The 21,597-nt window shown below is 38.1% G+C and overlaps 1 protein-coding gene and 1 long non-coding RNA gene across 3 annotated transcripts in view; one reads left to right on the top strand and one right to left on the bottom strand.

Annotated features, from left to right (window-relative positions):
• espn (espin) overlaps positions 1-19,687 on the bottom strand; it is a 34,999-nt gene extending 15,312 nt beyond the window's left edge. For both annotated transcript variants that reach the window (XM_077733064.1, XM_077733074.1), the window contains exons 1-9: positions 19,144-19,687; positions 17,748-17,941; positions 12,376-12,562; positions 11,392-11,574; positions 10,375-10,506; positions 9,458-9,725; positions 8,954-9,219; positions 5,504-5,665; positions 1,000-1,228 (exon numbers count right to left, since the gene is read on the bottom strand). In XM_077733064.1, the coding sequence (XP_077589190.1) occupies positions 1,000-1,228; positions 5,504-5,665; positions 8,954-9,219; positions 9,458-9,725; positions 10,375-10,506; positions 11,392-11,574; positions 12,376-12,562; positions 17,748-17,941; positions 19,144-19,443 (1,921 nt within the window). In that variant the 5' untranslated portion in view covers positions 19,444-19,687. The remainder of the gene's footprint in view (positions 1-999; positions 1,229-5,503; positions 5,666-8,953; positions 9,220-9,457; positions 9,726-10,374; positions 10,507-11,391; positions 11,575-12,375; positions 12,563-17,747; positions 17,942-19,143) is intronic.
• Positions 1-21,597, top strand: part of LOC144207583 (uncharacterized) — a 44,941-nt gene that overhangs the window by 16,210 nt on the left and 7,134 nt on the right. Inside the window, exon 3 of the long non-coding RNA XR_013328718.1 lies at positions 20,436-20,485. This is a non-coding gene — a long non-coding RNA (uncharacterized LOC144207583). The remainder of the gene's footprint in view (positions 1-20,435; positions 20,486-21,597) is intronic.

The raw sequence follows: 21,597 nt of genomic DNA, 5'->3' as shown, positions 1-21,597 counted from the left end.
TGGCGGCTCGGGGGCCAAATCTGGCCTGCCGCATCATTTTGTGTGGCCCGGGAAAGTTAAACAATGAGTGCCGACTTTCTGTTTTAGGATCAAATTAAAACGAAGAGTAGTATTAAATTTCCTGATTTTTGCCCTTTTAAATCAATAATTTAAATTTTTTCAATTTTTCGGTGTTTTTAGTTAAAAATCATTTTGTAAAATCTAAAAATATATTTAAAAAAAAGCTAAAATAAACATTGGTTTAGATTTATTAAAAAAATTGAATATTCAGGGCTTTTAATCCAGTTCTTTTAATCCATTTATTAAAAAAATATCTAAATATATCTAAAATGGTCCGGCCCACATGAAATCAAGTTGAGCACCCTTGCTTGATGTAACAAAAATGTAACATAATTGTAAGTAAATATAGAAAGGTCCTTAGTACAGAAAATAAGTCAATACAAAAGTCATTGTAATGTTTTTATCTTTTCAAAACATTCAACAAATGTGGAATGAGAAACTCATCTATTCAAAAGGCCCCCCCTTTACTTAAAGACAGTTACGGAATGCATTTCCTATTCTTTTGCTATTGTTAGTACAAGTCAATGTTTATTTGGACCCTGTTTTTGACCCATATCCCACAGAGCCGTCTTCATGGAAACAAATTATTGCCAACAGCCGGAGTACATTGTCAGTCAGCAGTATCAAACCGTTGAGGCACTTAAGGAAATGGCTGAACACTAAACCAATTCACAGGGTAATGGTATCTCTGGGTGATGAATTTAAGATCAATTATTCAGGATTGGAGTTGGCTCAATCTATTTCTACCCATTTGAAAGTTTATATTTAAGGACATTTGACAAAAGAAAGATAAGTTAGAAAAAGTCAAACTATAGACTTTAGAAATAATGGATGAAAAGAGGTAATGGTATAATAAGACTTTCATTTTTGTGAATATCTTTTTAAAATGTGTGTTTTTGTATTGTTTTTGGTGGCAATTTGGTGTCAAGGGTTACTCACTTCCTGATGAGGAAGATGCCCGTCGCTGTTTGTTGGAGGCGTTGTACGCAGCGTCATTTTGGGTCGTGTCTGGCGGCAAAGGAGGAGGCGGTGGGGGTGTAGGGGTCGGGTTGCTTGGAGGAGGAGGCGGTGGTGGAGGTGGAGGCGGTACCGGGACCGTTTCCTCTGTAGTGCCATTTTCAGACGTCGTGGTAGAGCCATCGGTGGGCTCTTCCAATAAAACAGAGCCCTGGGCAGACAAAATTGCACACTGTTATAGATTTGCTAAGGTTGGGCGGAATCCAATGTTCCCTCTAAGCTACATATGTATGCAATTGCACACTATTCTCGTCTTCTCTGCGCAGCAGCAATCATATGGCGTGCGGTAAATAAAATCCAAACTATTTTTTTAACCCCTTTCCCCATGATGGTGTCGTTTACGCGGCAGCCAGTGGCATTAGCTCTGTCCACTCTTATGTTTTTGTGTTTTACAGCATGTTTTAAATGAAAAATTAGATGGAACATTGACATGCACCTGCTTATGGCAGGTTAGATACTGGTGTGCCCATAGCGAGCAATGATGATGTCACTCACATTGGTACTCAGTGCTCTCACAGAGGTTGTCTTTCTGCCCAGACCAACAAAAAATTAGAGGGAACATTGGCGAAATCCTTAGGGTGGATGGGTAATTACATAAATGCTCATGGGTTGTCAATTATTTTGGATTTTTATTAAACTGTTAAAATTGTGATCTAAACATAGTGCAGGTTTATTGTTTTGCATGTCATTAGTATTTGTGGCTGGCATTAATAAATAGCTATAAAATGCTTTTTGTTTACCTGGCTTCAAGATGCTTGTTTGTAATACTGGACCAACACCTATATTCTTAATTAATAAATCCGAATTCACTTTATAATAGCCATCTTGACCCACTATAGAATATTTGTTAAACTAGTCTAACAAATGCTAAATGAAAGGCCTCTGTAGTTTCCTCAAATATATATATATATATATATATATATATATATATATATATATATATATATATATATATATATATATATATATATATATATATATATATATATATATATATATATATATATATATATATATATATATATATATATATATATATATATATATATATATATATATATATATATATATATATATATATATATATATATATATATATATATATATATATATATATATATATATATATATATATATATATATATATATATATATACTTTTAAAAAATAAACTGAAAAAAAGAAAATGCACATAAGTTATATATTACATATTTTAAAAAAAGACTAATAATTTACTAAATGTATTTTGAAACAACTCTCATTGAAAATCGTCCTTCCCGGTATGTATTGGCATGCCATTTTAGCACTTGCTTGAGAGAGAGAGAAAATCCAATTCTTGGCCAGACGGTTGCATGTGACAGCTGTAAGCATCCTAGTTAGAGGTCTCGCCCCTCCGCCGTATTTAATCAACTCCTCCAGACACAATAACAGAGCTAATATGGCCCGCCGCTCTCTCGGGGAAACATGGGGGGCTAAACAGTTAAAAAGAAGACATCTGCCACTGTAATTGATAGTACTTGAACCTCGACGCCCACCACACCCCTTCACATTACACGCGTCTGACACACTCCGAAAGCGTGCCGTAACCCTGCTGGTGGATGCGGGTTAATGAACCGTGACAAAGGAGCAGCCCCACCCCTTTTTAGTCTTTTGACACGTGCTGTTCATCGGAGCCCCCTTTACTCTTTAAGCTCCCCCCCAGGGAGTTGAGTTGGGGGGGTGGGTTAGTGTCCCAATGAGTCTTGGCAGCACGTGCCGCCTGCTGATTAGCCGACCCATCTGCTAGTCGGCCTCTGAGACCAGGAGAGGCCCCTGTGAGGCTGTAATTGGCTCAATGGGGATTATCCTCCATATCAACCTAGCACCCCCAACCCCCCCGCCCATTCCTGATTCCCATGAGATTATAGGAATACATCTCCAGAGACAGATGATTGGGTTGGACAGACCCGGCTCTATTTTCACATACCAACACATGAGGCAACAAATGAACTCGAATTACCGTATTTTCACGACTATAAGGCACACTTGAAAGTCTTAAATGTTCTCCAAAATAGACAGTGCGCCTTATAATCCAGTGCGCCTTATATATGGAAAAAACTGAAAACCAAAAACGAAAAACCACCACTGTCGGATATTAAAATAACACAAACGCCTGAACTGGAGCCATACTGTTAAATATGCAGATGCCATCTTAGTTTACAAAATCTTCCATCATATAGCTCCTCCCCCACTGCAAGATTTTATACAAAAAAAATCCCAAACAACAACAATGGCTGGCTCTAGAGGTGACTGTGTTGTGAGTGCTTCATACCTGGAAGTCAATAGCAATTACCGTATTTTCACGACTATAAGGCGCACTTAAAAGTCTTAAATTTTCTCCAAAATAGACAGTGCGTCTTATAATACAGTGCGCCTTATAATACAGTGCACCTTATAATACAGTGCGCCTTATATATGGAAAAAAATGTCATTCATTAAGGGTGCGCCTTATAATGCGGTGCGTCTATAGTCGTGAAAATACGGTAATGCAAAAACTTGTTTGACCTGTTTTCTTATATTGAGCAATTTTATCGACAATATTTCTTATTCTAGATGTAAATTGAATTTTTGTTCTCATTTGAACGGCCACTCCAAGTTTGTCACAAGTGTTTGTAGAGACTTATTCATGCCGCACACATCCTTGGACAGATTTGCGGGGGTTGCCGGAGCTTAACCCGATTTGACCTCGGGTTAAAGGCAGACTACACTGTAGACTGGTCGCCAGTTAGTTGTAGGACACACAGACTTTACACACTCACAATCATACTGCCACCAGTGGGAATCAAGCCTGTGCCTGCCCACACCGAAGTCAGGCAAGCGAACCACTACAGCATCAGGCGGCTTTGCAAAGAACTATCTTTCTGTTAAAGTACATATACAATGGACCATGTCAGTCATCCAAATCTAGAAAATAGCCTTTTCTCTGCATAAATCTTTTATTTACCTGCCCCCAATCGAAACAAATTGTCAAGATAATCTCAAATATATTAAAAGTCAAAATATACACGCATGTTTCAAACAATGTTCCCTCTAATTTTTCATTGGTCTGGGCAGAAAGACAACCTCCATGAGCGCACTGAGAACCAGTGTGAGCGACATCATCATTGCTCGCTATGGGCACACCACTGTCACGCCTGCCATAAGCAGGTGCATGTCAATGTTCCCTCTAATTTTTCATGTAAAACATGCTGTAAAACACAAAAAACATAAGAGTGGACAGAGCTACTGCAACTGGCTGCCGCTTAAACGGCACCATCATGGGGAAAGGGGTAAATTGGATTTGTTTGGATTTTATTTACTACGCGCCATATGATTGCTGCTGCGCAAAGAAGACGTGAGTAGAGCGCAATTGCACACATTGGTTCCAAACCACTACTCCTAATGCAAGGTATCTCTTATCCAAATATTAGTCAGAGCGCTATTGTCCTTTAATAAGCCACGATGACTTTGAGCTAAGCCATTGTCCTAGTCTAATTGCCTACATTTATTCCATTGTAACTTGTTTGACAGTTTATACAGCTTGGCTGAAGCTCAACAGTTATTGAAAATTAGACGGCGGTTTTCATGTGGCAAACAAAGACGCTTAAAAGGACATGGACATTATATAACCAGCTGAGTTCCTTAATGCACAGACAAATACCACAATGACTACAGAATGCCAACAATTCACCATTGAGGTAAACATCAGTCAGAAAATGGTCTCGGGATCTAATTGTTCAGCCTAGACAGCAAATATTTGAACGTTTTGGCGAATATTTTGTTCTCAACTGTAATTTTACCATACTAATAACTGCCTCTTTGCTTTGGTGGTTCTTTCTCTCATCGTGGATGACAGAAAATGTTTACCGTATTTTCACGACTATAAGGCGCACTCAAAAGTTTTAAATTTTCTCCAAAATAGACAGTGCGCCTTATAATCCAGTGCGCCTTATATATGGAAAAAACAGAAAACCAAAAACGAAAAAACACCACTGTCGGATATTAAAATAACACAAACGCCTGAACTGGAGCCATACTGTTAAATATGCAGATGCCATCTTAGTTTACAAAATCTTCCATCATATAGCTCCTCCCCCACTGCAAGATTTTATACAAAAAAAATCCAAAACATCAACAATGGCTGGCTCTAGAGGTGACTGTGTAGTGAGTGCTTCATACCTGGGAGTCAATAGCAATTACCGTATTTTCACGACTATAAGGCGCACTTAAAAGTCTTAAATTTTCTCCAAAATAGACAGTGCGCCTTATAATACAGTGCACCTTATAATACAGTGCGCCTTATAATACAGTGCGCCTTATATATGGAAAAAATGTCATTCATTGAGGGTGTGCCTTATAATGCGGTGCGCCTTATAGTCGTGAAAATATGGTAGCTGTGTGCTGGTTACCTCCTCCTTTGGTGCCATGACTTTGCTCTCACGGAGCTCGGCGCTGTCGCTCCCCAAGGTCTTGTAGTAGTCCCCAGTGCTTGGCTGCTTATTAAAACTCCGTGACTTTCGATTGGAGTCAACACGTCGTAGTTTGTCGTGGTTTTCTCCCACCGTGAGTTGCTTCAGAGGAAAAGACATTTTATTAGCCATTTGTGTGTTTCATAAAGAGAACATATCTTTTTTTGCAGTATAAATTGCTCAATATTAGTTCTCGTGGAAGGTTTTGGACAACACAAAGTGCTTAAATGGATTTTCTCCCCAGATTAGCACTCTTCGGTGGACAAAGAAGCTTAAATTAATAACAGAACAAGGCTTGTATTCAGATGCAATGCAATGTTGGCATTTGTGTTTCGGTTAAAAACCACATGCAGTGAAAGTGTTTAGCTCAGAAGAGAAGCCTAGTTACATACAAAAAGGCCTCAAAGAACTTTCACTGAAATAATTAACATTGAAATAGCAGGGGCTATTTAACTCAACTTAAATGTTTGTTGTGTTACATCATCCTTATTATTAAAATTCATTTTGCGGGAGATTATCCCAAACAACGATGGCCAATTAAATTCGACAGGCACACGTGCATCTTTTTTTTAAATCCAAGAATCCATCAAATGGCTGTGAAACTACCATGGATACTAACAACCAATGTTCCCTCTAATTTTTCATTGGTCTGGGCAGAAAGACAACTTCCCTGAGTGCACTGAGTGCCAGTCTGAGCGACATCATCATTGCTCGCTATGGGCACACCATTATCTCACCTGCCATAAGCAGGTGCATATCAATGTTCCCTCAAAATTTTCATGTAAAACATGCTATAAAACACAAAAAAACATAAGAGTGGACAGAGCTACTACCACTGGCTGCCACGTAAACGGTGCCATCATGGGGAAAGGGTGAAAAAAAGTTTCATTTTATTTACTGCACGCCATATGATTGCTGCTGCGCAAAGAAGACGAGAGTAGTGTGCAATTGCAACTCTGACTTCTCTAAATCTTGACATTGGATTGACGTATATAAATGTATGCATCGTACACATACAGTTTGTATTACATACTATTCTTGACCACAGCATTTCTCTTTTTGTTTATATGTGTATATATAAAACAGAAAAGACTTTCAGATATATAGTTATCCATTGTTAAATTAAGAGTATGGGTGAACCCTAACCTCTCTTTTTTTTCAGTATCTCGTTTAGAAATCAGATGCTTCTAGTAACTTTTGTTGACTGTGCAGTCGTCCGGGAGGTAGAAAGGTAATGTGAGGATAGTTTTAATCAGCACCCTCCAGGGACATGGTCCAACAATAGCAAACTCCCCACCACACATCGCTTACATCTCAAGACGTACAAACTTTCGTGTTATTCCAGCCAGTATTGTGTCTATTGAATGGCTTTTGTAAATACACAACACTTATAATGTCAACCCAAAACCTTGAGAATGAACAGGTATACTACTATTCTGTTCAAAAAGTATCCATTCCTCACAGTAACCTAGCAAGTAACAATTGAATGCTGCAATACATTCAGCGTCCACTGGTATCCATCAGAGAAAAAGCCCTTAAACATCCATTTAGACCAGTAAAGGAAATATACAAGCTAAAAATCAGCCCTATCAATAGGACGGCGAAATTCTTTGGGTTCTAAACACCTTACCTTGACGTTAACTGTCCCCTGAAGTTCTCCCTTTAGTCTCCAAAGCGCTTCATCCACAAAACCCAGCAACGCACCGAGAGAAACTGTCACCAGATCCAGAGAGTCAGCTCTTCCCTGTGCTCATTGCTACATCTGTCACACTAGCCACCCCTCTCACTTTACGCAAAGGCCTCAATAACCTAATGGGCTGGCTTCGCCGTATCTATGATCTCAACCGTGACCTGCTCTCTGCAAAAAAACTCACCCACTTGCCTAGTTATGCAATGTACAGAGAGACCCAGGTGCTTCCCCTACCGTAGCATTGATAATGACGTTGACCTCAGTACTTTGGACGGCGCGGTGCGAATAATGGAATGCTTACTAATCACATATTTCAAAGTTCAACTTCTGTAGTATCTGATCCAAAGACAGACATTTGTTTGCCCGATTCAGACAAAACAGTTGAAAGGACTCAATGCAAATAATGTGGCAGAAACGCAGTTTTTCTGACAACTTGGACAATATCACTGTTCTTTTTTTCAATAGCAACAAAAGTAAATAGTCACCCTAGCTATTTGTTGTGCATGCTATCATGTGTGTGTGTTTAATGTCATGTTTGTGTGTAGCCCAGTCCCAAAGAGAGGCTTATGTTAAATTGTTAATGAGGACTCAGCTCGGCTCGGCTGGTCTTCTGGGTAAGAGAGGAGAAGGAGTGACACTAATTAAAATGTTCTCTCCCACACGACTGATTGCATATACACACACAGACACACAACAACACAGACACACAACAACAACACAAAGCTCACCCAGAAGGCAGGCAAGTCTTAAGCGATAGGACACTTTCGCTAAGACAACGAAAGAAAGAAATTTCGGTCTAGTTATGGATGTTTTTCCACTATCAAACTAATCAGCGTCAGTCCTTCAGACAATTATTCATACAATTCAATAGGATTTATACTTTGGCAGCAGTTTTCATGAAGAAAAGCATCTCATTTGTTGAAAGACAGTCTCACTGATAGGCTACATTTGTGAAATTATATTCATTGGGTAGATTCATATCTGTAGTACTGATTTGACCTGTTGGCTCTTTAAGCACACATTTGAGTGATCTCTAGCCCGATAAATGACAGTGATTGAGTTCAATCCACTTCACTGTAAGCACAGTGTGCCATCCCTGCAGGTCTGTGCCAGTAATGAGCACCTTCATTAGCCTTGCAGCCATGCTAACACAATAACATCTTTGTGGCCACTGTTACACAATTGCAACAATCCCACTGATGAGGCACAAGGGAAAATGACAATTTTGTCCAAATCAGCCAAGCCAAGTTGCTTCTTTGGGATTCAACTGTTCTAAAGAAATCATTACATTGCAGCAATTGCACTTTTTTCAGCCTCCAATCTACATACAACAATTGGAATGTTTTCAGTTTCCTAGTAATTGCTTATGGATCCTTATTATGCTGCAATATGAAGTGATGATTATGAATCAATGGCACCTCGGCGGGAGCCAAATAATGCTTATAACAGTTTCTGACCATAATTGTCAACCTCATCTCATTCTCTGAACTGCTTTATTCTCATTAGGATTGCAGGGGGTGCTGGAGCCTATTCCAGCTGAGATATAGAACATGCAAACTTCACACAGATAGACGTGACCTGGATTTGAACCCAGGACCCCACAGCTGTCAGGCCAAAGCGCTAACCATCCGCCCCACTATTGTCAACCTTTCCAATATAATCATGCTGCACATTTTAGAGTGGCATTTTATTGTCTTTACCTCATTTTTCCTGCTGTTCCCCTCCACATGGCGCAAATTGCTTTTCACTTTCAAAAACTCCGCCGACGACGCCTCCTTGGGGGCCTTCGGCGCTGGATAGCCCGGGGGCGGTGGCGGAGAATGCGGGGGAGGCGGTGGTGGATAAGTAGGTGGCGGTGGTAGCGTTGAAACGGAGTCGGGACTCTTCTTAGGCTTTTCAAGGTCGATGTCTGGGTTTAGCATATCCATATACGCCTGCATGTCAGAGATTGCCACCTCTGAGGGACCTGAAACCAAGAAAACAAAACTCTCTTTAGTCAAATGCTGTGTACGCTTTTGTCATTTTTCTCGGATTAAAATCTCAAACCCGACTAAATATCCCCCTGTTTGTGTTTTGGCCACTAGAGAGCAGCACCCGTATTGCACCTTTTCCTCCTTCGATTTTTTTGGGGGGGAGTATTAAGAGTTCATACTTTTGAATAGAGTTGTAAGAAGATTAGAAATTGTATTAGTATAATAGTCGACCTGTTTGTTGTGTGACTGTGTTCAGCTGTGGGCCCCGAGACAATGTTAAGCTGCTCCTCTTTTCCCCCGTACTGGACTGGCTAGAATTGGCCGAGTCGTAGTTAGATAAGGAGCTAGCTGGGGAACTCATTTCAAAGTGGGGTGCTTGACTTGCAGGCGGCATGGTGGTGTTTGGGGACGACAGGCCTGAATCTTGCTGCTTGTTTTCAGGTTCCTTGTACTCAAGGTCCAATGAAGGGTCCCGAGACAAAACTCGGTGCTCCACACTCTGTTGAATGATAGAAAAATTCCATAATTCAAATGCGCATTCACGGAACCTCACCAAATTCATATCCCACCCAGGTTAAGAAGTTTTTTCTACACATGATTGCAGAAGAGTTATTATTCTAGTGGCCACTTGGGGGTTTCAGTGCTCAAGCATTAACACTTGCACTGTACAGACTCATGTTTTGTAAAAAGTAATGCTTTTTTTGGCCCTGGTTGGACACACAATATTGTGCAAGACCTGGGCTATTTTTGGGGATTGATTTTTAGCATCTGGCCAATATGATCATTCCAAATTTAGTCTAAACAGTAACTAGAATTTAATTGTATGTATTACACAACTAATAAGACACTAAAAATGTCCCAGTTGAATGTATCTATGTTGCCACCCATACCAGCAAGCATTCCCATTGGACCAATTAGAGATGACATTGCACAAGCTATGGCACGAATAAACAATTAAGGGTGGGAATGCTAGACCTTGTTTTGTTTTAAAAATAATCTAATAGTTGGCAGCCAACAGCAGGTTTGTGAAATAAATAAAATAAAAAATACAGACATAGTAATGGTAAAATAATAAAATAAATGATGACATTTCCTGATATAATCTGCATGTACATCATGTGTAGTGAAAGTGTATTGGAAATCCTCACCATGTTCTCGACTGTGCGCAAATACTTGGCACACTGAAAGTGTCCGTTGTATTCCGCCAGGTCAGCTCCTGAGAAACCATCCTGGTCTCTGATGCCCAGATCCACCCCATTGACCACCAGAATCTGACAGCACTGCACAAGTAAATGAATCATCGATTGGGTAAGACTCTTTTATATACAATTACTTACTAATCAAACAGGTGACTCTATCTAAAACAAGGGTGGGCAAACTTTTTCAGCCCGGGGGCCACGTTGACTTTAACAATTTGCCAGATGGGCTGGGTCAGCACAAGATACGATACATATAAAAAAGTGCATCCGTTAACATTACATATGAAACATAAAGAGAAAAGAGGGACTAAAGTATTAACATACTCATCACTCATCATTAAAGTAAAAAGTATAAAGCACAAAGTAAAGTAAAAAGGAATGTATTAAGAAATATTAAAATGTAATTTAAAGAAAGATAGTGGGGCTGTAAAACACGAAAAACAAATAAGAGTGGACAGAGCTACACCCATTGGCTTCCGCGTGACGGCGCCATCTTGGAAAAAATAAATTATTTGGACCACGTCGTGGGCCGGATTAAAAGGCCTTGCGGGCCACATCCGGCCCGCGGACCGTAGTTTTCCCATGATCAAAAACCTCCATTTTAATTTAGACGTCGTTCCACCCCAAACAAAAGCTTATTAGGAATGGAATGTTGCCTCTCTACAAAGCTTTCCTTAAATGTAATCTAAAATTATTGAGGGATCTTAGACTTGCAGGACATAAGCATATAATCATGTAAACAAAGGAAACACCATTTTAGAACTTTGGAGTATATTCAACTCTATTTAGAAGTCCCACTGTGTTGAAATGTTGGTTTAAAAAATACAAATAATTCACAAAGCAGTGAAGACCAAAATAGGATAATATAAAGTAGTACTTTGGCACTCTGCCTTGTTTTTGTAGTCCGAGTTTATTTTGACACTATTTTATTGGATGAGATGACGTGAGACATAACTGCCTACTCACCTCAAGTTCTCCGTTCTCTGCCGCGTCATGAAGGGGGGTCCCTCCCCAGTTATCGGTGACTATCTCGCCACCGTGTAGTAACAACCAGCTGAGAACTTTTGCGTGACCACGACTGGCGGCAAAGTGCATGGCTGTGGCCCCGTCGCCGTCCTTATCCATCAGGCTGATCTCTGTGTAACTCATCTGTAGGAACACTTGTAGTTTTGTTTTATTGTGTTAACAATTTAAGATTTTCTCCTTGAACAGGGGTAGGGAACTTATGGCTCGGGAGCCATATGTGGCTCTTTTGATGGGTGTATATGGCTCTCCGCGGCAATGTGGCAACGGAACTATCTCCTGCGCCTATTTAAATCATAATTTTTCTTCATTAAATAATAGTTTTTCTTCATTAAATCATTATTTTTCTTCATTAAATAATAGTTTTTCTTCATTAAATCATTATTTTTCTACATTAAATAATAGTTTTTCTTCATTAAATCATTATTTTTCTTCATTAAATAATAGTTTTTCTTCATTAAATCATTATTTTTCTTCATTAAATAAGTTTTTCTTCATTAAATCATTAATTTTCTACATTAAATAATAGTTTTTCTTCATTAAATCATTATTTTTCTTCATTAAATAATAGTTTTTCTTCATTAAATCATTATTTTTCTTCATTAGACTCTTCTGCATGCATCCTCTCATTGATACTCATTGATTAGCAACAGTGAAATAATGTTCTCAAAAGAATTCAGACTTTTTTTCTTTTAAAGTGGTGATATAAATAATAAATGCTCACATTTTCATGTATTTTTACTTCTAAATTCTGAGTTTGGCTCTCAAGGAATAATGTTTGAAAATCTGATTTTTTTTTATGACTCTCTTCGTCAAAAAGGTTCCCGACCCCTGTTCTAGAACAATGGCGGTACTTGAGATACTGATTTAGAGATTTAGTCGTATTTTTACTTTGTTTGCAACATCATTCATTGTGTTCTTGCATACCAGCCAGACAATGACAGTGTTGTGGCCCATTTGGGAAGCAGCATGTAAGGGTGTCATCCCATCATTGGCTCTGATGAGGGAATCAGCTCCACAGTCCTTGGCCAGGAACTGGATGACCTCCAAGTGGCCCTCCTGGCAAGCCAGGTAGAGCGGTGTGGCACCATTTTTAGTTTGGGAGTTGATGAAACTACAGTGGGAGGAGAGTAGAAGAAAGGGAGTTTAAAGTAACTCTTAAGTATACGTATTGAGTTGCAGTTTCGCCTCTTGGTAAATGTAGCCCGTTTTGAAATCCAGATGACCTAAAACCCAATTAAATATATAAACACCAGAGGAAAGATTATTTCTGGGGATGGACGTTCAGAGTGTAGCTGTAGGCATTTCTCCTTCAAGTTGTGCATCTGATTTTTACATCTTACGTCACAAGTCATCTTTAGGTCTACAAAGCATTGGCGACTTCTTTGGTATTCAAAGGACAATGCAAAACCTTTAAGCAGCACCTCTAAAAACAACCTTAGAACCTTGTCTCACTCTTTCAAACAACAATGTCTTACTTAAGTCAGCATATTAGTTACACAACTTGAGTTGACACCCTTCTAGCTCCTTTTTCCCCTCTTAGTTGGGCATCCCTAAGAAAATACTACGTATACTATTCATCTATCTCCCCTTGTCCCACACGAGCAGGTCAGGTAGTGAGCAGGTATTTCCTCGCTTAAATCCTATAAAGTTGTGCTTTATCTGGACACTGACAAACGGGCAATGTGTCTTCTAAGAGGATTAGCACTCCAGTGGCTTTGCCAGACTAGCTTTGTGCTTAATGAAAGGTTACCACTGGTGAAGGTGGCCCAGGTATGTGATGACCAGTCACAGACGAGGTGAAAGAAAATGCAAGGCGGTGCTTCAAGCCCTCCAAGCTCAACCTTGATAGGATGTAGCTCAAGTCCAATGCACCAGTGACTAAAACATGCTGTAGTACGTTAAAGCTACATGTGGATAATCGTATGTACTTTCTAAATGCAACATACAAGGCTGCTTATGTTTATTCGCGTTCTAGGAAGAGCAAAGCATGGCGGTTTAGCTTTGGAGGTAAATGTTAAACTACAGCAACCTGTTTGCTTGGAAAAACTCACATTTAAAGATCTCTAAAATACCCCAGTGGCACTATAGTGGTACCTTGAGATATGAGCTTGATGTGTTCCAGGACTGAGCTCGTATGTCGATTTACTTGGATCTCAAAACAACATATCCCATAGAAATGAGCTAAAAACAAAATAATTTGTTTGACTCGTATCTCAAATTACTCGTATGTCAGGGCACTCGTATGTCAAGGCATTACTGTATTATGTACTATGGCATAATTGTGATAACTTAAGTAATACTACTAACTATAGTGGTACCTTGAGATATGAGCTTAATGCGTTCCGGGACTGCGCTTGTATGTCGATTTACTCGTATCTTAAAACAATGTATCCCATAGAAATGAACTCAAAACAAAATAATTCGTTTGACTCGTATCTCAAATTGCTCGTATGTTAGGACACTCGTATGTCAAGGCATTACTGTATTATGTACTATGGCATTATTGTGATAACTTAAGTAATACTACTAACAATAGTGGTACCTTGAGATATGAGCTTAATGCGTTCCGGGACTGCGCTCGTATGTCGATTTACTCTTATCTCAAAACAACGTATCCCATAGAAATGAGCTAAAAACAAAATAATTCGTTTGACTCGTATCTCAAACTGCTCGTATGTCAGGGCACTCGTATGTCAAGGCATTACTGTATTATGTACTATGGCATTATTGTGATAACTCAGGTAATACTACTAACTATAGTGGAACCTTGAGATATGAGCTTAATGTGTCCGGGGACTGCGCTCGTATGTCGATTTACTCGTATCTCAAAACAACGTATCCCATAAAAATGAGCTAAAAACAAAATAATTTGTTTTACTCGTATGTCAAATTGCTCATATGTCAAGGCATTACTGTATTATGTATTATGGCATTATTATGCTAACTTAAGTGATACTACTAACTTACAAAAGCTACTAATGTAGTGTAGAATGTTTTAGGTGGGTTAGGACCCTATCCCTTTTTTTGTGCCTCAATCAATGACAGATTATACTGCCTATTGAATTGTTCACAAAGGCTATCAGTAGGCTTGCAGCCTTGAGCCTGCTGGCCTTAATTCACACAGGTTGAAAGGTGAACAAGCTACCAATTGAGTATTTGCTGTCACTTTGTTAGTAGCAACCTTGGCCTTAACTAAAAATCTGTCAGTTTATGTCATGGAAATGAGAGATAGAAATACAGACAAATCATTTTGAATGTCCCCTGTTTTAAGAAATACACCACCTAAAATACAGGGAATATAATTTTGGGTATTGTAACCCTTTACACACATGATAATAGACTATCACAAGGTCAAATGCAATCTGTCAAAAGCTATTCGCCCATGTAGCAGCATTTGAAAATCATTACGATACATATATTTTGGGCAAAAAGTGGTACATTCTAACTGGGAACATTTTTGAAGTCGAGAAGAAAAAAAATTATAGTTGCTTTTAAATGTTTTTGCAGACTCAAACATAGTGTCCTCCTTTTAAAAATACCTGAAATTCCTAAATAGGTTCATTTTCTTTTCATGGCTTGGAAAAATCATTTTGGTGCGGATTTTGTTCAAATAATATTTTATTTTATTTATTTATTTTTTCCAAGATGGCGTTGTCACTCGGGAAGCCAGTGGCAGTAGCTCTGTCTACTCTTATTTGTTTTTCGTGTTTTACAACCCTTCTATCTTTTTTTTTAAATTACATTTTAATATTTCTTAATACATTCCTTTTTACTTTACTTGGTACTTTATACTTTTTAATTTAATGATGAGTGATGAGTATGTTAATACATTAGTCCCTTTTTTCAGTTTATGTTTCATATGTACTATTAACGGATGCACTTTTCTATATGTATCGTATCTTGTGCTGACCCGGCCCATGTGTCAAATTTTTAAAGTATATGTAGCTCCCGGACCGAAAAGTTTGCCCACCCCTGCCTTAGTACTTCACTGTTGTCCTTTTGTACCTCAGCTATCTATATAGGAATATTTCCTTCGGCTATCTTTCTGAAATTCTTTTTTGTGGACTGATTGGTGGCAAATAAATTAACTAAGGCAAAACACAAGTCAGAAAAGTTTTCCCACCCCTCTACTTACCCCATGATATAACACATGGTTCATGTTCTCCTTACAATTTCTCAACTCCCCAAAACCTGAGCCATCCAATTACCACTTAAAACCCTTTGATAAAAATTTGGCGGGTGTAATAAATCCTGAAACAAAAACGCTTATCTCAACACTGCAAAGTTCTTATTGCAAACAATGCCCAGGGCCAGTTGAGCTTTTGGCTATTCAAACGTATTTGTTTTCCTCATTAGCTTATCGCTGTTTGGGGCGACTGTGTGTCACTGTGGAGATGGTGACAAACAGCAAGAAGGGGTGGGGAAGAAGAGTGAATGGGGCCCCTGGCTCTTAGTGTCCCTGGGGTACATTAAATTTTCAGCAGCTATGCACCTACTTAGCTCTGTCATTGGAATATACTGTCGCAACTACCTTTTACTATAGTATACACCATACAATTCGTAAGACATACAAAGCTCAAGTTCACAAATAACCTCTAATTGTTCTCTAGATGTGATTCTTTGTACGATATAGGCAAATATAAGGGTTTTATTTGTCCAAATCTCATTTTTTTTGGCCAAAAACCAGATCGCTCTGTTGTTTTGTAGTAATCTGACTACAAGTAGTGTGTCGGTGTCGCTACTTGAATACTGCTGCCTGAAACGCTAGTGGCTTTTGTGTTTTTGTGCTGGTTCTGTGATTAGAAGACCAATCTTTCAGTCAGTGTTATCGCTGGAAACCACGATTGGGTCTGACTCTACACTGATTGGGGACAGTCGTAAATATGTGGCAATCGCACAATGATGGATGGGATATATGCCTTCCGATTTTAGCCAAGTGTATTGTCTTGGGATATGTTCAATATAATACACGTGGTGTGTAGTTGTACGCTATACAGACACCGGTATTGGTCGTTGCAGACAAAAATCGAATTGAGTGACGTAGAACTTTAACGTAAACCTTAAAATGTGATCAAAGATTGTAAAATATGCCCTCATCAGTCACCCCACTTCTACTCTTACCACTTCCAATGAGTCTGAGTGATAAAGCCTGAATTGAAATATTAATGAGTATTTTCATAGTAAACCTCTAAGAAGGTGTTTTTTCCCCCTCAACTGGATTAAAGTATTTAGATTGCAAAACTGGAATCTAAAAAGTAAGGTTCAGCTAGCGTCTGATCAGTGCCTGACTATAAAGAACACTCGACAGCGTGAGCTCTAAGGCTTATTCAGTCTACTGTTTTTGCAACAGACCTGACTTGTTTACTAAGTACAACAGTCAAGTTTGTGAACACTTCAAATTGTTTAAGTAAGTTTAACTCTGTCCTTAGCAATGTTACAATTTGACTTTCAGTACTTGAAAGACCATCTCTCTGTAGAAGCATGTTGTTTTCTTTTGTATGAAAAAACAACATCAGCATTTGGTGACACGAGTCAGATGTATCACATCAGTTTACAAAATCCAATGTGGAATTCTCTTCTCTGGAGTGGCATTTACTCCATGACAAACCTAACTTTTCATTGGAAACTAGGATTTCCCTCATCCTACTGCATATTGAGCCAAGCCACCCATTTTCAATGACAAAAATCCCAATACCCAAACAAAACCCACAATTGTAACACTGAAATGTTGATGTAATTTTGATTGTGTCGATTATAAATGTACTTGCAAAATCTAAGCTAGTTTAATTGAACAGAAAACCTACTCAAAGGCTCCAATAACTGTTCTTATGGTGTCGCCAGGTGTATGTGTATGTATAAATAAATAAATAAATAAATATATATATATATATATATATATATATATATATATATATATATATATATATATATATATATATATATATATATATATATATATATATATATATATATATATATATATATATATATATATATATATATATATATATATATATATATATATATATATATATATATATATATATATATATATATATATATATATATATATATATATATATATATATGTGTGTATATATATATATATATATATATATCTCACAATCACCTGGTGACATCATAACAACAGTCATTATTATATTTATATATATAAAAATGAATATAAAACAGAAAACAATCTGACAAAGTGACACTGACAGCCCCCATTTTCTGAACACAAACAATAAGAGGACTTACGGAGCCCTGCAGAGATAAATCAGTCTTGTTTTTCTTACTTTGGGCTGTGCCCCAATAATAGTCGGAGCGAGGACAGGTCCCCCTTGGCAGCTGCATAGTGGACAGGTAGGGCACCTGTGTCAGTGGCAGTCCCGGGGTCCACCTCACCACTCTTGAGCAGCCACTCTGTGATCTCATGATGACTGAATCGTGAGGCAAGGTGGAGAATGGTGGCGCCAGAACTGTCTTTGTCCTGGAAGCAAAACATTGTGCTATCGTTAGTGTGTCTCGAACATTCCAACAATTCAAAAGAGTCATGCTCATGGCCTTTCTAAATATTGAGAGTAGATAGGAGCTTAAAAAAAGAACCTCAGTTATTGTAATGCAAGAAAAACAACAGACAACGACAGGCTCTGATTGTTTTGAGCAACAAAACACACTGCAAACTGAAATACACTTAAAAATAGAAAGGTTTTTTTTATTCAAACGCGAAGATCACTCAAATGATTCAATTATTGGCTTCTATGTATGACAACAGACGTTTTGACTAGGAATGGCAAAAAATGGATTGTACTTCTAGGGCAAGTGTCAAAGTGGCGGCCTGGGGGCCAAATCTGGCCTGCCGCATCATTTTTTGTAGCCCTGAAAAGTAAATGATGAGTGCCGACTTTCTGTTTTAGGATCAAATTAAAATGAAGAGTATAAACGTATGTTAAATTTCCTGATTTTCCCCCTTTTAAATCAATAATTGTAATTTTTCATATTTTTTTGTTTTTAGTTAAAAAATCTTTTTGTACATTCTAAAAATATATTTAAAAAAAGCTCAAATAAACATTGTTTTAGATCTATAAAAAAAACTGAATATTCAGGGCTTTTAATCCAGTTATTTTAATCTATTTATTAAAAAACAAATCTAAATATTATATCTAAAATAGTCCTGCCCACGTGAAATCAAGTTGAGGTTAAAGCAGCCCGCGAACCAACCCGAGTCTGACACCCTTGCTCTAGTGCATTTATTGGCACTTAAACATGAGCATTACTAATTAGTCTTCCCAGTTTAAACCAATTGAACAGCAATGGCAAGCAATGGGTTAAATCCTAAGAGGGTAAAACAACTTTTGCTTGGGACCATAACCAGTGCAAACTTCATTCTTATTCATTTTAATTTCAATATTTTTCTCATTGACATAATTCATTTGAATATGTGATACTATTTAACATACCAAAAAAAGCTACTAGCTCTATAAAAGTAAGATAAGTGTCAAAATTTGAATACCTGTTCACTGTGGTGACCACTATCCTGTGTAAAGGGTTAAATATAATACTACTACACTGGGTACAAGGTGCATATAATGGTAGCTCATGAAGATTCTACATGAATATAGGGCCAGACTGTAGTATAGCACAAATGACCCCCCGCCACAGGCATGCCCCCCTTCCCTCCCCCACACTAACCTCCGGGCGACATCCACCCTGGGTCAGCAGCCACTGTAAGCAGGCCAAGTTGCCGGTGGCTGCAGCATCGTGAGCCGGACTCGCCCCGTTGTTGGCCAAACAGTGGCCCGGTAGCCCGGCCTCCTCCACCAGGAATCGCATGCAAGCCAGTTTGCCCGCCCGGGCCGCATGGTGGACCGGGGAGGCCCCCAATGCGTCCTTTACGTCTCTGGTGAGCGTCTTGGAGCTTAATTGCGCTTTGAGAGTTTGCACGTCGCCCTGCCTGGCGGCCAGCAGCGTACGCTCCCCCTCGACGACCATGGCGTTGTCATTTAGGGCTCAATCCAGCAGACAAAACAATCCATTTTTTAGGGGGATATGGTGGAATGAAGAAACTGACCTTTTGGGTTTAGAACGCGTCTTCTTCCAGGGTGGATTAGTGCGAAAATTTGAATGTCCTTTATTCCTTTAGTTAGTTTGTTTTCCAACAACTAAGTCGTATGGTATCATGTGCTTCCGACTGGGTTTTTTTCCTCTTCTGGCAGATGGCGACATGGGACTGAGCGCCTGTTAAATAATCCATCAGTGGGAGGATCGTTGAGCCTTGTTAGAGGTGGTTGCTTTCGGAAAATCGGCTCTCAAGTTAAAGGGCCAGTGCTGGCATGGGTGCTCAAAAGTGGATGTCAACAATAGGTGACAAAACCAGTTCAACCAAATGCATCTTAGAAAATGCACATGATTGAATTTACAAGGTAAAGGAAGTTGAAAATCCAAATGAGAAAGAGAAGAATCTTTTCTAAATCATGTTATTTGGTCATTGTTGTTGTTAATTTCAGTGCTTTCATAATTTTTTTATCTGATTTAATCTGGGTTTTTTTGCAGGCAGAAATTAGGCAGGTTAAATCGATCTTTATTTACTCAAGACCGGCGGTCCCTGTATTGGCATTTGCAGTGGATCATGTAGTTATTCAATTTTGTGTAATATATTGGTTGTAGACTAAATGTATGTCTGCATTTCTCATAAGAATTGCCAATTTAATGTGTAGTTTGTTAGCCTTGGTATTTTCTGATTGAATGCAATGAAATGCAACATTAGGATAACAAAGCATGATTCTCCATTTGCGAAGCAATTTTTGGATGAACTGTTAATAATTGTACAATTTATGCAGTGACATTGTCACTACTGAAGATTACAGGCAGACATTTTCACGAAAGGCTTGACCATATATTCTTTATCCTCTGCCTAGAGCAACGAATCGAAAAATATTAAGATTCCTTAATGAACATTTGTGTCTGTTATGTACTGCCCCCAGGTGGCCAAGACGTACACCCAAGAATGTGCAACACTGCGTTGCAGGGGCAGGTATGACAACATTATTTCATTCATTCTAATTCTTTTCATGTCATTATGATATTTTTAAAATAAAGTATAATATGCCTACATGGTTTATACTGGTTATCATAATGTGCATAGACTTGCGGACTTAAACGACAGAATAAATGTATCAAGATTAAATCCAAACATAATTCAAAATTAAATTATACATAATTCAAAATTCAAGTGTACATCATTCAAAAATCTATTGTTTCTTTGGAAAATGCATAAACTACACAATGTCCCCCAAATGATTTAATATACACCAACGACAGCTATTATTAATGTACGTTTTTTGTTTATTAATGTGCTTTTATTTAGGTATTTTTTGTGTTTATGTTGAGTATAAACTTATTCATAAAAGTCCATAAAACAAATGCAATTCTTTGCACCAGCAAATAGTATCAGAAAGGTTAAATATAACATTTATTCACTACATTTTACTGCCTTTAGTTGGAAATGCCTTATGATTGCATCTTGCCAACTCTGTAGTGGGATGGGGGTGGGATGTAGTGGGCTATAGTGGGTGGAGGGGTGGTGGTGGGGGTCTATAATATTGTGGGACTCGTGCTTGACGCGTGCCTCTCCACACCATCTGTCACACAGTCCCAACTGTCATGTACACCTTGCACCAGTGGGATTTGTAAGGGGGGCAGTATTCCCACAAGAGCTTAACTAATTGTACAGGGAAATGGACAATAAATACTCCCCTGTGGGATTCACTACCACATGAATGGCTGTGTATATATATTCTCTTTAAGTCTTATTTATAGCATTATTTAAAAACAAAAAATAATTATATCTAAATGTATATATGTATGTATATACAATCACAATTACAAATTCAATTCAATTAATATGAATTTCTTTTAAATCTTATCAGTAGCATAATTTTAAACATATCCAAACAATTCCATCGAAATGTTTCTTCCAATATATACCATGTATATATATTTATTTTTTATTTATTTTTATTTAATTTAAATTGTTAATTTTGGGAGAAACATTTGGATGGAATTGTTTTGATATATTTAAAATTACTCTACTGATAAGATTTAAAAGGAATTCTTATGAATTGAATTGGAAACGTTATTGTGATT

This window comes from Stigmatopora nigra, chromosome 1 (genome assembly GCF_051989575.1).
Source record: "Stigmatopora nigra isolate UIUO_SnigA chromosome 1, RoL_Snig_1.1, whole genome shotgun sequence".
In the NCBI taxonomy this organism is placed as follows: domain Eukaryota; kingdom Metazoa; phylum Chordata; class Actinopteri; order Syngnathiformes; family Syngnathidae; genus Stigmatopora; species Stigmatopora nigra.
The sequence above is the reverse complement of the archived record's forward strand: the minus strand, read 5'-3'. Positions and strand labels throughout refer to the sequence as shown.